General features: G+C 38.2%; 1 protein-coding gene across 2 annotated transcripts in view; it reads left to right on the top strand.

The window, feature by feature from the left end:
- Positions 1-455: 455 nt before the first annotated feature.
- The window catches only part of LOC105231368 (serine-rich adhesin for platelets), a gene marked incomplete at its 5' end in the record, with an annotated part of 33,409 nt that continues 17,172 nt past the window's right edge, over positions 456-16,692 (top strand). Inside the window, 5 exon segments of one of the 2 annotated variants that reach the window (XM_049457030.1) lie at positions 456-920; positions 6,126-6,332; positions 6,881-7,789; positions 9,192-10,049; positions 10,206-10,403. In XM_049457030.1, the coding sequence (XP_049312987.1) occupies positions 456-920; positions 6,126-6,332; positions 6,881-7,789; positions 9,192-10,049; positions 10,206-10,403 (2,637 nt within the window). 2 annotated transcript variants of the gene reach the window in all.

The following is a 16,692-nucleotide window of genomic DNA, read 5'->3' as shown; positions in this document are numbered from 1 at the left end:
AATCACACGGTGACATGTCGGGCGAATAAGGCGGCTGTTGCAACACGGCTATCCCTTTAGAGGCCAAATACTGGGACACGCTGTTACGAGCGATGGCTGGGCGCACCCCAGAGAGGGGAGGGATGCCGGAAAAAGAGAAAGGCAATTTCAAGGTCATAGGTTTACCACAAGCGCGGCAATAAAATCAGTCTCATTACTTAATTGTCAAATTTATATGTCCATGGCTGTATGTATGTTCGAAGTATAGATGGATTTAGTATTTTTCTTTTACATTATATAATAGCATAAATGTCGTTAAAGGCAGTATAGGTGTGTAGTTGATTAGACACATGCTGATATGCCAATTGCAATGATGTGTATTCGATTTTTAAAATATTTTGTCACATTTTCCGAAACTTTAAATACAATAGTAATAATAATAACATTAATTTTAACTAACTTGTTTTTAATTGCAGGTGTTATATCATGAAATCGTATCACATGCACGAGTGGTAAGCGCCTGCATTCGCTCGGCAACAGAGGAGCATCAAGGGCAGGTGCTACTGCAACAACAGCAAGAGGAAGAACAACAGCTGCAATCGATTGACAGCGGCAGCACAACAATCGCAGAGCAAACAAATTCATCACTCACATCCAACGAAGAGACAACTTTGCCAATAGCAACAGTCAATGAGCAGAGCAAACACGAAGTGAGCGGTGCTACGAGTAGTAGCTGCATTGAAACTGCTGAAAAGTCCTCGTTCTCGCCTGAGTCGTCGTTGGTTCGATCGAATTCGGCATCACCGGAAAGAGCAGCAGATACTGAGATTACTGAAGATAGTTTGGAACGTTTGCAGAACCGTTATCATTTATTATATTTGAAGGCCTTCGAGGTACAGCTTTGGTTGGACGGATTGTTGCGCAAGAAAAGTTCAAATACGGTAAGTTTGTTAAAGTTATGATTAGTTTGTTATTAAGTTTACGGATGATGCGCGACAGTCAGTTAGTTACTAAGAACTGGAATTAACAAGTTCAGATTTTCGAGTTTCAACATATAAACATTTTCCAGAAAGTTTATATCGCGTGAATACACACCTAACGGGTGATTTTTTTGAGGTTAGGATTTTCATGCATTAGTATTTGACAGATCACGTGGGATTTCAGACATGGTGTCAAAGAGAAAGATGCTCAGTATGCTTTGACATTTCATCATGAATAGACTTACTAACGAGCAACGCTTGCAAATCATTGAATTTTATTACCAAAATCAGTGTTCGGTTCGAAATGTGTTTTATCGACAAATTTTGTTCAGCGATGAGGCTCATTTCTGGTTGAATGGCTACGTAAATAAGCAAAATTGCCGCATTTGGGGTGAAGAGCAACCAGAAGCCGTTCAAGAACTGCCCATGCATCCCGAAAAATGCACTGTTTGGTGTGGTTTGTACGCTGGTGGAATCATTGGACCGTATTTTTTCAAAGATGCTGTTGGACGCAACGTTACGGTGAATGGCGATCGCTATCGTTCGATGCTAACAAACTTTTTGTTGTCAAAAATGGAAGAACTGAACTTGGTTGACATGTGGTTTCAACAAGATGGCGCTACATGCCACACAGCTCGCGATTCTATGGCCATTTTGAGGGAAAACTTCGGACAACAATTCATCTCAAGAAATGGACCCGTAAGTTGGCCACCAAGATCATGCGATTTAACGCTTTTAGACTATTTTTTGTGGGGCTACGTCAAGTCTAAAGTCTACAGAAATAAGCCAGCAACTATTCCAGCTTTGGAAGACAACATTTCCGAAGAAATTCGGGCTATTCCGGCCGAAATGCTTGAAAAAGTTGCCCAAAATTGGACTTTCCGAATGGACCACCTAAGACGCAGCCGCGGTCAACATTTAAATGAAATTATCTTCAAAAAGTAAATGTCATGAACCAATCTAATGTTTCAAATAAAGAACCGATGAGATTTTGCAAATTTTATGCGTTTTTTTTTTTTTAAAGTTATCAAGCTCTTAAAAAATCACCCTTTATAATATAAATATATGTAGTCTTATGTAAATTCGTCAAAGTCAATCATTTTTTAGTAAAAGCTGAGATGCTTTGTGACTTATATATTTATGTATGTGTATACACAAATGTCCAGTGCTCCACTTTGGCGATTACAGCTGTCGGTGCCTTAACAGGTTTTGCAGCGCACGCCACAACGAGCAAGCGCTTTTGGGATAGGTGTTATTTTCACTATCTCTCTGTGCTAAATGTAGAAATGGTTTTAGAATCGACGCTTCACATTTCATTCGCCGTTTGACGGCCGTCGTTCTACTTATATGGCAAGATACTTGGGTAAATTCATATACATATACATGCATACATGCATACCATATAGATATATACTTATAGATATATGTGTGGTATCAATCAAACCACATCACATTGAATTCACAACTTTCAAACCACAGGCATTTTAGCTTGACCGAAACTTTCACAGTTTTATATGGCTTTACACTTTGCTGCTTCAAGAGTAAAAGTTAGTTAACGCTACCTGAGCGCGCTATGTATCCGTGTGTATAGTTGAAATATTTGCTTCAAACCGCTAAATGTCAGTCTTAGGGAAGACTCCACTCAGATTAAATATCATTTACATGTTAAATCAAATCGATCACTAATGGCATACGCTGAGCAATGACCTTAACCGCTATTTGCCGGTGCTCAATCTAGTATATTTCAAGTCTCTGACGGCAGCGTCTGCTACCGTTCATAAAGTTCAAGTTAAAGTAAAAGTTCATACGCTGACAGTGCTACGTGTTAGGTGTCGGGCTCTAAATTGGCACTTATCGGTTGTTAGTGGCGTTAATTGAGCCCTGTCAAATTGGCAACTCGTGGCATCGATGGTCTCGTCACCGCTTCCATTGAGCGTTGGACATGAATTAAACGTATGGAACGAGATCGTCACGGCCTTAAATCTTGACTCATATGACAAGAGCAGATAATTATAGGCGATTTTCACTTGTTGAGGTGCGCAAACAAGCTATGCAACTGTAAAACAAAGATAGTGCAAAAGATTACATTAAAATACCAGGTTGTCCAATAAGTTTTGTCGTTTGATAAGAAAACCCAATTTGATGATTCAAAATATATTATCTCCCTGAATATTAATATATTGCTCCAACGATTCTCCAATCTGTGAATCCCATCCCTGAAGTGAGAATCCGGAAGGTCTGCAAAATACGCTTCAACAGCAGTTATGACTTCTTCATTTGATGAAAAACGCTTGCCACGCATACATTTTTTGAGTTCTGGAAACAAATGGAAGTCTATGGGGGCCAAATCTGGTGAATACGGTGGATGCACCAACAAATCGAACTTTAGTTCATGGATTTTAGCCACTGTCAAATTGCTCTTGCGACACGGTGCATAGTCTTGATGAAAAAAGATTTTTTTCTTCTGCAAGCCGGGACTGTTTTCACGAATTTTTTCCTTCAACTGGTCTAAATGGTAGCAATAATACTCCGAATTAATTGTTAATTCGTTTAATTGTTTGCAAGTAATCCACAAACAAAATCCTCTCGCTTCCCAAAATATTGATGTCATAACCTTCTTGGCCGATTTCCGGACACGAACTTATTTCGAAGGTGAACAACCAGGTTCACACCACTCTTTAGCCTCTTGTTTTGATTCAGGATCATGGTGATAGACCCAAGTTCATCCATAGTCATGAATCGACGCCCAATTTCACTTAAAATATGGCTCACAATGCCTAATGAGATGTGTAGAGCCTCTACTAAATCTATCTCAGTCAATTGACGAGCTTCCAAAACCATATCGTGTATTTTGGCTATGATTTCTGCTGTTGAGGTGCTTTTTGGGTGTCTTTCACGTGGATCGTCTTCAAGGCTGGTACGACCACTTTTAAATTCAGCATGCCATCTTTCTATTGTTCTAATTGTAAGTGAACAATTTTTATACACTTTTAACATTCTTTCGTGAATTCTGAACTATTTTCCGTAATGCTTAGGTCTTTATTTTTAAATATCATATAACCTGTCTGTCTTCTAATATTGATTTTTTCACATTTTCACCCACGAATCTTCGCATTACCTTTATATTTTATAGCATTACATAACATTGTGGAGCTGTATCCTAATATTGCTTCGATTCTTTGTAAGTTCTGTCCCGCTTCCTTAGCTTCCTCATCACTTCATGCTTCTCGAAGAAACAATATCTTCTTATACCCACAAAAAAGTAGATCACTGAGATTTCGAAAAACTTTCATCAGAAAATTATTAAATACCTTAAATACACTTACTTATCGCAACTATCTAATCATTTTTTAAATTTGTAACCCCAAACTACAACCTCTATTATATTAGTCTTTTTTTCGTACTCGTTTCGAAGATACATAGAAAAGGCAGTGCAAGGAAAGGCAATGGGATTTTTTCGTTTTTATAATTTTAAGTGTGTATTCTACCAAAATAATCACGCTTGTTGAATTAGCAAGTCCGTATATAGTAACAAAGTTCTCTAAATATACAAGATCTGTCGCAAAAGAAACAGGACTGTTAAAAAAACAACAAAAAAATAATATTTTTCAAAAGTTATATTTTTTTATTCAAAGTAGTTTCCTTGTGCATCGATACAGATACGGTCAATTAGCATTTCAAATGAGTGTTTAAGGTCATTTTTCGGAATGCTCTTGAGAATATCGGTCGTCGCCTTTTGGATAGCTGAAATGTCCTGAAACCAGTGTCCTTTCATGGGCAAATGAATGGCCAGGTGGGACGAACTCTCGGTGTACAATACCCTCGGAATCGTAAAAATAAATCAGCATTGTCTTTATTTTTGACTTCTGAAGACGACTTGTCTCGACTCGTCACAGAGGTCCTCACGACCTTCTTGGAATCGCTTAAACCACCCATGCACATTACTTCGGGATAGGCACTGATCACCATAAACTTTTTTCATCGTTTGAAATGTTTCAGCAAACGTTTTCCCAAGTTTAAAACAAAATTTATTATTTGCTCTTTGTTCAAAATGCATTTTACGACCGATGACCAAAAGCTGCTGTCACTTTTTGATCGATAACATCGATTGTAGTTATCCAATTGTCTTAAAATTTTTACGAAATGTCAACAAGAGATCAAACTTTTTATTTCATATACCCACCAATAGGTGGCGCCACCAGAAACAGTTATATTTCAAAAGACCTAGTAATAATCTTCTGTAATACAATTTTCATGAAAACAACTGTATGTACATACATATGTATTTTTAGTACAATTAGCATGTGAAATCCCAATGTTTTGGGTCGAAATATTCAAATTATAACTTTTCAAGGTGAATATAATTAAATAGCTGATCTTACGAAACTTCCAAAATTAGCCACGAGTTGCTCATTTTCTGGGTGATGAGTACGAGAAAATCGTGTGCATGGCCATTGGTTTGCCTTGAAAATTAAAAAAAAGCATCCATAAATATATAAGTATATATGGATGATGTAAGTTTGTCTATCATTTCTGTCTGCTGGCCATTAATCTTCGTGAAAAGGCATGCGTGAATAATTGTTTAGTACGAGAGCTGTTTTGTAAGTGTTGAGAGGCGATATCCCTAATGCGATCTGAATATAGCTAACATTGTTTTAGAGCCAGAAATAAGTTTATTTGTCATAATACAAATATTTCAAATAACCTCGAAGTCTACTATTTAGTTAATAAAACTAACTCAATGCCGAAGAAATCGCTCTATAAAAATTTATCAGTGGATACACTACTGTGGAAGTATGCCCCTATGCTGGTTTATACGCTTTGTGTTAACTAATTTATAAACATTTGGACCGACCAATAAACAAAATTTCACTCATTACAAAACAATAAAATTATTCAAGTACCAAAGTATATGCCTATGTACCAAATATACGAATGTACCTAATATGGATCAAGGTAAAATATTAGCTGCTCCATTACTTTTAATAGAAGATGAAAAGAAAATACAAATGCATACGCGTACCATACTGTAGGTAATATGTTCTTTAACACATAATGGAAGTACCAAAGAGTAAACTAAACATTAGCGTAGTTGACTGACTTAGTTGTCTAAACTATCAATTTTTTGCTTCAAATTATTGACTTATGTCTTTTTTTACTTTCTAGAGCATTTGTAACGCCGCCGGTTACATTGATGACAACGACAATTGCCATTCGTCCGACTGTGAAGAAGACGAGACAGCTGCAACAGAGGACGACCTAAATATACTCGGTTCGGGGATCGAAAGCGATCTCACACATAATTCTTCCTCATTTGGGGAGCTACGGGATTGCATTGATTTGGTTGAAGAGGGAAATCACGGCGCCGAAAAGGTAAATTACCCCACTACTTCGACACCAAATGTGATTTTCGCGGGTTTTTTCTATGTGTTAAAAATTTGTTTGGCTGCCGCTTGTTTTTAGCAGCGCTTGCATGGATTATTTTCAGCTTTGTTAAATGTTTCCATAAATTAGGTGTTCATAAGAAACTAGTGTACGCATATCGCATGTTACATATAGTAAACATCTAGACATTAATATTGAGCGAATAAGAGCACGCCGGTAAGTTCTAGCAACTGTCATTCCATTACAAATGATTTTTAAAAGATAAAACGTATGAGATGTTGTCGTTTCACGATCAAATATTGACATATGACAACTTCAAAATCGAAACATTCTAAACGGTGAACAATAATATGCTACAAGTATAGCTGAAGAAATTCTTATATTATGCGTTAATCGTATGAGCTAAAATTTTAATTTTTATTTTTTGACCTTTAATGGTACATCCGCAACCCAGCGGGCTCCAAAACCAATTTCTTGAAAAAAACCTTTGTGCTTATTTCATTTACCTCAATCGTAAAATTAACATTACTAAACAGGGTGACTGCGAAGACGGTGACGACGAAGGAGAAGACGAGGACGACGACGAAGTTTCGTTTGGCCGTTCCCGCTTTGGCAAGCCGCCACGAGGCTATAGCACAGTATTGGTTACATTTGAGAAACGCAGCAGCCTTGGTGGTCCAACACGACCAACAACGCTCACTGATTTCGAGGCTGACTCTGAGAGCAGCGACTGGGAGACAACCGCGCAACAGGTGGTCACTCAGAAGTCAGACCCAAGTCAATTGCAATTATTCAACGAAGAAATTCCAACCAATTCAAATCAAATCGTCACACCGCTAAACGAAGACGCAGGCAGTAAGATCGCTCAATTACCATTTGATATTCACACCTCGTCCAGTGCAACATTCGACACTTACCTGCAGCAAGATGACATCGACGGTTTGATTGCCACTAAACAGCATGAAAGCGCGTCAGTCCGCGCATCGCCAATTTCGATGAAAACGAAAACGAATATGCTTAACGCAGATTATGAAAATCGCAAACTAGTCTCAATGAGCGCGTCATCAGTGGCCGCCACAATCACCACCACCACCACTGCCAATGAAACTAATGCCAACTCTGCGGGCACGCAGCCTTCGCAGAAACTTCAAACACTACACAATAACACACCGATCGGTCTGCCGATCAAACAAAAGAGCATCGCAATCATATCACCGAATAGTCACAACAATAAATCGCCGACCGTCTTGCGCAAGCGACACTCACAGCACCACACCGACATCTCAAAGTTTAATCGATCGAATCGTAAATCGAAGAATTGCGCCGTTTTCTACTTCAAACATCTGGATACGGACAACGAAACCAACTGCAGCAGCGTGGGCGACGCCGCTGATTTTAACACCACAGCAGATGGTTTATCCTCGTCTAATTCACAAACAAGCGAAGTAAGTACCACTAAAAATGAGTGGTGTTGGTTATGGTAATGCATATATGGTACATATACACACACTTACGTTGGTATGTGGGTGGCGTGGTATTGAAAATAGGTTGGTGTCCAGCTTAGCCCATGCGGTTCTGAATCAGATACATACAAATTTACAACACTCTCAGTTTCCAAGCTGAATTAAAAGATAATTGTTTTCAGCTTCACTTGGAAATTATACATTTTTGGTATAGTCTTCTTCTTTACTGGCGTAGACACCGCCTACGCGGTTATAGCCGAGTTAAGAACAGCACACCAGTTGTTTCTTCTTTTCGCAATTTGGCGCCGATTGGAAATTCCAAGCGAAGGGAGGTCCTTCTCCAGCTGGTCTTTCCAACGTAGTGGAGGTCTTCCTCTTCCTCTGCTTCTCCCAGTGGGTACAGCGTAGAATACTTTCAGAGCTGGATCATTTTCGTCCATTCGAACGAGATGAACTAACCAGCTTAGACAGCGACTTTAATTCGCTGAACTATGTCAATGTAGTCGTATATCTCATACAAAGGACCATAAATCTTCCGCAGAACTTTTCTCTCGAAAGCTCGTAACGCCGACTCATCCGATGTTGTCATCGTCCATGCCTCTGGACCATATAGCAGGACGGGACTAATAAGTGACTTATAGAGTTTGGTTTTTGTTCGTCGAGAGAGGAGTGTACTTCTCAATTGCCTATTCAGTCAGAAATAGCACCTGTTGATATGAGTTATCCTACGTTGGGCTTCGAGGCAGACATTGTTGTTGCTGTTAATACTGGTTCTAAGATAGACGTAAATATTACGATCTGATACACTCAGACAATGTTCTGTCTCTCAATTAGAGGAAGGTCTTAGTATGTCAGTAAATGTAGTGAGCAGTGTGTATAGAGAATCTCGATAAAATACTGATTACTTAATCTTAGTTGAATTCTCATAGACAACAGGTTATCGGGATTATAAGTTGTTTAGTGAATCGTTACATTTCTCTGGTAGCGAAGTGAGTGGTATATGAAGTGTTTGTCAAGACCATCAACTCGGCTAAGCCTCTTAAGGGGGAAGTGCTAAATCTTTAAGATGATTATGTGAAATTTCGCGACCAATATGAACGACTTTGCTCTGGCGCCGTTCGTAACAAAATACTATCGTAATTATAATGCATTGCTTCTTCTCTCTGCTGTTGTTCCGCCTGTTGCATGTTATGTTACCGAATGCATGCAGCACTCATGACATACACAACGTACTAATATGCATATGTATGTAATATATTTAACATATATTCTATAACTCGCTGTGTTGTTTACGTGTATATGTCACTTATATACTTGTACTTGCTAATATACATTTGCCAGTCTCTTGGTTAACATATTCACGTCATTGTTTCAACTTATTTAGCATCATTTGTTGAAATCGGCTGACGCGTCATCTGATGACGACGGCGGCTGGCTGTACTCGTCTGTCTTGCCGCCACAAAGCGAAGAAGGCGCTGGCGCATGCGATGGTGTAGAAATCGACGAAAAAGGTAACATCTGCATCACAACCATTGTCATTGATGGCATGCAGTCGTCCGCCGTGACATCCAGCTCAGCATTAACTACAACACCAACAGCGATCCGCGTCATTAATGACGACTCAGATAAAGAGAACAAAGAAGCCCGCGCTGCCACACTGTCCACTGCCGCACTAACCACCTTGCCGGTGACGAATGCTTGCGCACAATCTTGCGACATAAGCTCGCTGCCGTCCTCACAAATTTGCACACAAATCGCACACGCCGAAATACAATTGACCCCAGTATCCACAACTTCGACAGCGGAAACGGCACTGTCTGCAGGTCGATTTAAAGTGAAAAACTTCGCTGCCAGTGGTAGCAGCAGCAGCTACAGCACCAGAAGTAGTAGCTGTTCGTCGAACGATCTGCTCACCGAGACGACATCGGCCACTAATACAACGCAAATCACTCAAATGCATTTCCAGTGCGTGCATCGCACCGAAATGGAATTGCAAATCGACGCCAACGGTAATAAACCCTGGCATGTGACCGCCGATGGTGCGAGCAGCGCTGTGACCACCAATAATTCCCATAAAAATAATAATAACGGTGATGTTGATAACTGCAATGCAAGCAATAACAACAATGCCACTAAGAGGGACGACAATGGAAATCATAACGCTAATAATAATCAGAGTGTTGTATTGCACCAACCGCAGATGCCCCAACAAGCACTTACTTCAAGTGGAAATAATCAAAAGGTGAGTGACTATGTTGAAAGCTGCGATTTGACTAAGAAAGTAAAGGTTTCTGCATATTTTAAATATCAGTTTAAAAGAAAATGCATTAAAAATATATTAAAAAAATTTAAAAAGTACATTTATAATAAAACATATTTATGTTTTGTCTCATTTTAGAGTGAAATGTCTTATTCCGTACACTGGCACCCTAAAACTGTCATGGATCCAACCAATAAAACTGCAATGCAACGTCAGCAAATGCAGAAAATAGAAAGTAAGACAGTTCTTTTACCTCCGCGCTCCCCATTTAAACCGGAAAAATCACTGCCGTCAACAGCACGAAGCGACAACTTCAGCCCAACTAATGTGACAAAGGTATATAAAATAATTGTTCATTCCTAACCTCTAACAATCATACGGTAAACATGTATATCCTTTCCTTCCTTAACGTAACGAAGAAGTGGTTCATATGGTTTTATGTACAACGAAGCTGAGCGTTTATACTCGTTGAAATTTTTGATGAATACGTTATCTCGCATTAAGTAGTTTAGTGATTCAAAAGTTACTCCTAGTGAGATCCACATTTCTATTAAGCACCAAATTAATAAGCGGCATATAATTTGGGTGGTCCATTTCGACGTACCCTACCTTTTGAAAGAAAAACACGGAAACTTCAAATTTAACGGGGAATGTTTATTACCATTCGAAAGAAAAATCTTTTTTTCTGGATGAAATGGCAGCTCTTGAATCTCTTCTGGTTTCTCTTCGTCCCAAATGCGGCATACCTACTGAGCTAGAAATGGGCCTCATCACTGAACAAAATTTAGCTCGAAAACGTCGAATCTTCTTGGAACTTTTCAAGAGCCCATAGAGCAAAGCGATGTCACTTGGGAAGGTCGAGTGGCTTCAGTTCTTGCACAAGCTGTATTTTGTAAGCTTTCAATTTAAGATATCGACGTAAAATGCGGCAAGTCGGAGCCGAATCGACTCTCCACGGCCTTTGCATACACTTTTAGCTACGACTGCAATGTTTTCTTTACCGCGTGCTGGACGTGGTATAGTCAGTCGAACATTTTCCAATAATGAATGCTAGTCTCAAGATGGGTGATGGTGTTGCGAATAGTACACTCAGTACGCGATTATGTTGACCCTAAGTTGAGCGAAGCAAACGTTGTCCAGTTATAAGTCCTTCCAAGTTGAAATGCCAAACAATACTGAACAAATATAACATAACAGCTTCACATGACACACGCGTGATCTGTCAAAAAAGGCGATTGAAAAAAGTACCTCTACTTAGATCAGTCGTTAGAACTCCCACACATTTCCGAGGTAGACTTGCGGTAAGGAATACACAGTTGTTGAAACAATAAAAAAACATTCACTTTACTACAGCCAGAGAGGCAAAAACATATTATTACTAATTTTCTAAAATCAATATATCCATGCCACATACATATGTATATGTACACATCTAGTTGCATATTATTGCAGTCTCGCAGGCACGCATTGCGTGAGGCGTCTAAGCTGTGTGCCAATAGCTACCAATGGACTTGACCAGCCTTGAAAACGTGCTTGGGCTCAGGTGCCAAGCCCACAACCACGCACGATAACAAGAAAGCCCACCGGGGGCTGAATATATAACATCTACATTTCATGTGCGTACGCATCTACATATGTATATGTCTAAATATGTGCATATTTAACTGTGTATATGCATATGTTGCACTTGCCTGTGGCACAGCTGATTTATATGAGACGACTTTTCAACTAGCAACTTTGCACATATAGTATGTACCCTAGCGAAACATGAATTTGTTGAACTGAATTTACATTGCGATTAGTTCCAACACAAAAGGAGCGAATGCGAATATGCATGAGTATATACTGTAGGTACATTGTCTTTGTGTATAGTTGGGTAAGTGAAATTATCTTGGTTTTTCTCGAGGTGCGATAATGATACACCAGTGCTGAGTTTTAATCAAAAGGTGAGATAAGCAAACTTTTAGGCGGTGATGTTACTTTTGTTATCTGCTTGACGTCCATATATAATATATAAAGATATGGATGAAGTAGATACAGACAATTTAATTGAATTTTGAAAATTTATAAAAATTATTAAAAAATGACATAACTCATGCTCACTTCGTTCTATTATTATTATTCACCCATTCACATCTTCGTTGCATGCTGTCCACCAATTTTGTTTGAAAGTTTGAATACCAAGGCACCTCCATTCTATTGGATTCAGATCCGTGTTTTGTGCAGGCCAATCCAATGTTCACTGTCGAGATAATGCTTTGCTACCTTTGTGGTGTGCTTTGTCTTGCATAAATGGGCATGTACATATTCAAATAAAAATGGCTCCAATTTATTTTTTAGTATATCTCCGCTCCATTTTACTAATAATTTGTTCGATTTGATCGACGCTATGCCATGAAAACAGCACCAAGATATGCTACTTCTACCGCTGTGCTTTATGGTTTTTTGGTATACCCAGGATTATGGGTTTGGCCTTGTAGACGACGTGTTTCCATTTAGACCCATCCTATTTATCTTGATTTCGTCGCTGTGGGCCTTTGCAAATGCCAGTGAAATTTTGATGTGGCGTTTTGACAGGAATGGTTCCTGGATGTTAATTCGTCCAAAAACTTGAGCTTCGCTGAAACGTCTTCCTACAAGCTTTCTGGACACGTCCACACCATATTCGTCGTATGTTCATATATGTCCATGGCTGCATAAACCCTCTAAAACTGAGTACTCGTGTTCGATGGAACAATTTCCAAAACTATTTTTGCAATAATTTGACGTTTCGTGTTTCCATTTTCTTATTTTCCTTTTCTATGTCGTAAATTTCAGACCTCAAAAACACTGTTCAAATAATTGAAATAATTCACGCCACTTGCGCATGCAACACCAAATTCAACTAAACGAGATACTTGCAATGGTATATAACAAGATTTTCAGACGTCAATCAATCTCTGAATGCCTTAAACAAACCGTTTATTTCTAATATAAAATACATTAAATTTAGCCTCATTAAGTCCGGTTATATTCAAATTTTAACTCATTTAAAACCCATAAGTCATTGGTGATTGCACACAACTATGAAAAGTCAGATAAAATCACAACGCGAAAAGCTAACTTAAACTCATACATAAGCGCGTCTGCACATAGAAGTGTTTACCAAGTTATTAGGTGGGGGTTTTGAATCGATTTTTGTTAGCTTATCTTATCGAGAGCACGCCCTGAATACTGTGGCAATCATATTATAGTACTCGTACTTATAATTATTTGTGTGTGCCTCATTTGCCACCCCTTGCCACTGCTGCTTTGCCAACGTTATTAAAATTATTAATAAACACAAATAAAATGGAGCCAACACTTTTGCAAACCGATTGGCTTTCGACTCGCAAACTCTTCGGGTGGCTTGCGGTGAAGTCATACAGCTGCTGATCAGTCTGCTCCGTTTCGTTGTGAAAGTTGTGCAAAAATTAAGCAGAAGGGAAAATCAAAAGTGCCAGAGTAGTGTAGTATAATATTTGATAAACATTAATACTTTGTGTAAATAAAATTTGCAAGTGCAAAGCAGAAAGCAACAAAAAAAATTGTTGTGCCAATTATTTTAAAACGGACGTGCGATAAATCACAAATGCATGTTTCTTAGCCATTCAAAGTTCGTCGAGTGGCTCGATTTGGATTTGGATTTCGATTTTAGTTTCGGTTTCGATTGAATTTGCGTGCGCCAGCCCACTTAAGTGAGACAACTAATCACAAGATCAGAGTTTCCATATTTTTGCTGTCGAACGTTAACGTTCACGAACTGTTAGCATCCTTGCATACACTAGTACGATTTTCCATATACATACATACATATATAATATACATTTGTGTTGATGTACATATGTACAATTATTAATTGGTATACAATGCCAGAAGCGCCATATTGGCAGACAATTATTGTATTCAAAATCTCAAAACAAATGAGAAACTTTTGCTGTCAGCGCCAGTGCTGACCACAGCGATCTTCGTGGATCACAACGGTTGAACCTGTAAAATTTGGATTTTTAGAGTTTGCGCTTTTCACATTTATATACCATACCTACATATGTATATGTATGTATGTATGTATATGAATATGTGCAAATAGTTTAGTGCGGTGAATGCATAAAACCTGGCAATTTCCAATCGCAAAGAAAAATCACAGATCGCAAATGTCAAATCGCAATTTGCGTGTGCATTCTCCTAGTTTATTATTTTTCTTTTTTTGTGTTTTGTTGAAAACTGCAATGTTTGGAGTTTTAATTGCCGATTGTGTTCCTAAGTCCCAAGTATGTATGTCCAATGACTTGAGTAATAATTGTAATCAATTATCTCAACCGCCCAATCGTCCAATCGCCACATTGGCTTTGGCTGGCTGCTAGTGTTTCGCTTCCTTTCTTTTGTTTCCGTATTGATCATTGGCGGCGCTCTTACTAATAACTTGCGCAGCATTTTCCCTGTTGTTACTGATTTATCAATTTCGCTTGTTGCGGCCTTCGTCGTCGCCGTCGGAGTGGCCAGCGCCAGCTATTATTGCTTTGACCATTTTCAAATTTTCATTCGCTTTTGAATAATTGTTTCCGTTTATTGTCGTCGCCTCACCAGCATTCAAGTAGCGCTGGTTTAGTCACTTTATACGCTTGTTGGAGTTGTATTTGTGCAAAAAATGGATTCATTAGCGACTACGAATTGCAGCGCGGACAGCAGCAAATACAGGCTGCTACTAAAATGTAATATTCACACAAACACACACAAACGCTGCGAGTTGCAATTAAATATCACAATTGCGCTGCTTTGTAATCCTGTGCAAGTGCATGTGTGTGTGTGTGGTTTGGTGTCTGATTTGTGGTGTGGACAAGCAATGAAATATATACACCTATACATTTATATACATACATATGTAATGCATAGAAATATGTGAACATCAACTGGTGTCTCTAAACAATACCCAGTCAGCCAAAGTGCGAGTACTAGTGAGTTTTACTAGTATCTACTTGCGTATGTCAGCTTCTTGTGTCCACGTGATATCCACAAACTCCAAATGAGTGTGTGCTCGACTGTGGTTAGTTTCTGTGTTTGATCTCAGACCCATACTTGGCACATAAAATATTCTAATTTGTGTTGCATAATTCGTGTGCGCCCTATTTCTGGTGTACCCTACTGCCATTAGAACTGAAAAAAGAAATACAATTTCAGAGATTCAAACATTAACGTTAAATATCGAAATGCTGACATACATATGTACAAACCCACTTTCATACATACGCACGCATCCACTTGGATATGCTTATGCATATACAACTTACTAAGTGAACGTGAAATCTAATTTACTGAGGCGTATTAGAATGGGTACGAGAACACAGGGCAATTGTCAGTTGGTTTCGCAATGCGAACGCTTGCTTTACGGCTGACCTTTGTGTTTTGGAAATTAAATGTTAGTTACTTTTCGCGCTCTAATTATTTTGAATAAAACATGCTACTTCGATTATTTTACACTAATTATATGCATATATGTACAGTTGTCCACAAAAAAATAGGAGTGGCCACATGAGAAAAACGAATTGTTATTTTTCATTAACAAAAATGTTTGTTTTTTTCAAAATTTTTGCACAATGTAATTTGCTAAATATCTATTAATATTCCGATTCATTTATTTCAATTAAAGCATAAGCAAAATTTTTTATCGCAGTTTATATCAAGTAAACTAAAAAACTAGTTCCACAAAAAAATAGGAGTATTTTATGGAATACGTGACCGTTCTATATTTTTAATATATATATGCTTCCAAGTTTCACAGAATATTAAAATAATTAATTTTCCCGTTGAATAACCTCGATTTTTTAAACAGCATCACATCTCCGAGGCATGGAGTCTATGAGATCCTGGCCAAAAAGACGCTTATTGGTATTCCTTTACAAGTCTCTTCCACTACTTGCCATAAATCTCTCAAATTGATTGGTTTCTCTTCAGCTACTTTCTTCTTGATATCTGTCCAAGTGGTTTTCAATGGGAAAATTAATTATTTTAATATCTGTGAAAACTTTGAAGCAGGTTATATATTAAAAAATATAGAGAACGGTCCAACGTATTCCATAAAAATACTCCTATTTTTTTGTGAACTAGTTTTTTTAGTTTTACTTGATATAAAACTTAGCGATAAAAAATTTTGCTTTATTGCGAAATTGAAATAATGAAATCTGGAAATATTAATTAGATTATTTAGCAAATATGCATTGTGCAAAAATTTGTTATCGCAGTTTATATAAAGGAAACAATGTGAAAAAACTCAGTTCCACAAAAAATAGGAGTATTTTTTGAAATACGTGGTAGCACCGTTCTATATTTTTAATATATAATGTCTTCCAAAGTTTTCACCAGAATATTAAAATAATTAACTTTCCCGTGAAAACCTCGATTGACACAGCAATCACAATTTCGAGGCATTTACTCTGAGATCCTGGCAACGCGTATGGTAATTCCAGACAAGCTCTTCACTACTTGCCATAAATCTCATCAAAATTGACGGGGTTTTCTTTCAGCTACTTTCTTCTTGATATCTGTCCAAGGGTATTTTCAATGGGGTTGAGGTCACAAGATCTGAGCAGGTCACCACAAAATAAGGCAA

This window comes from Bactrocera dorsalis, chromosome 5 (assembly GCF_023373825.1).
Source record: "Bactrocera dorsalis isolate Fly_Bdor chromosome 5, ASM2337382v1, whole genome shotgun sequence".
In the NCBI taxonomy this organism is placed as follows: Eukaryota; Metazoa; Arthropoda; class Insecta; order Diptera; family Tephritidae; genus Bactrocera; species Bactrocera dorsalis.
This window is presented reverse-complemented; position numbering and strand designations above follow the sequence as displayed.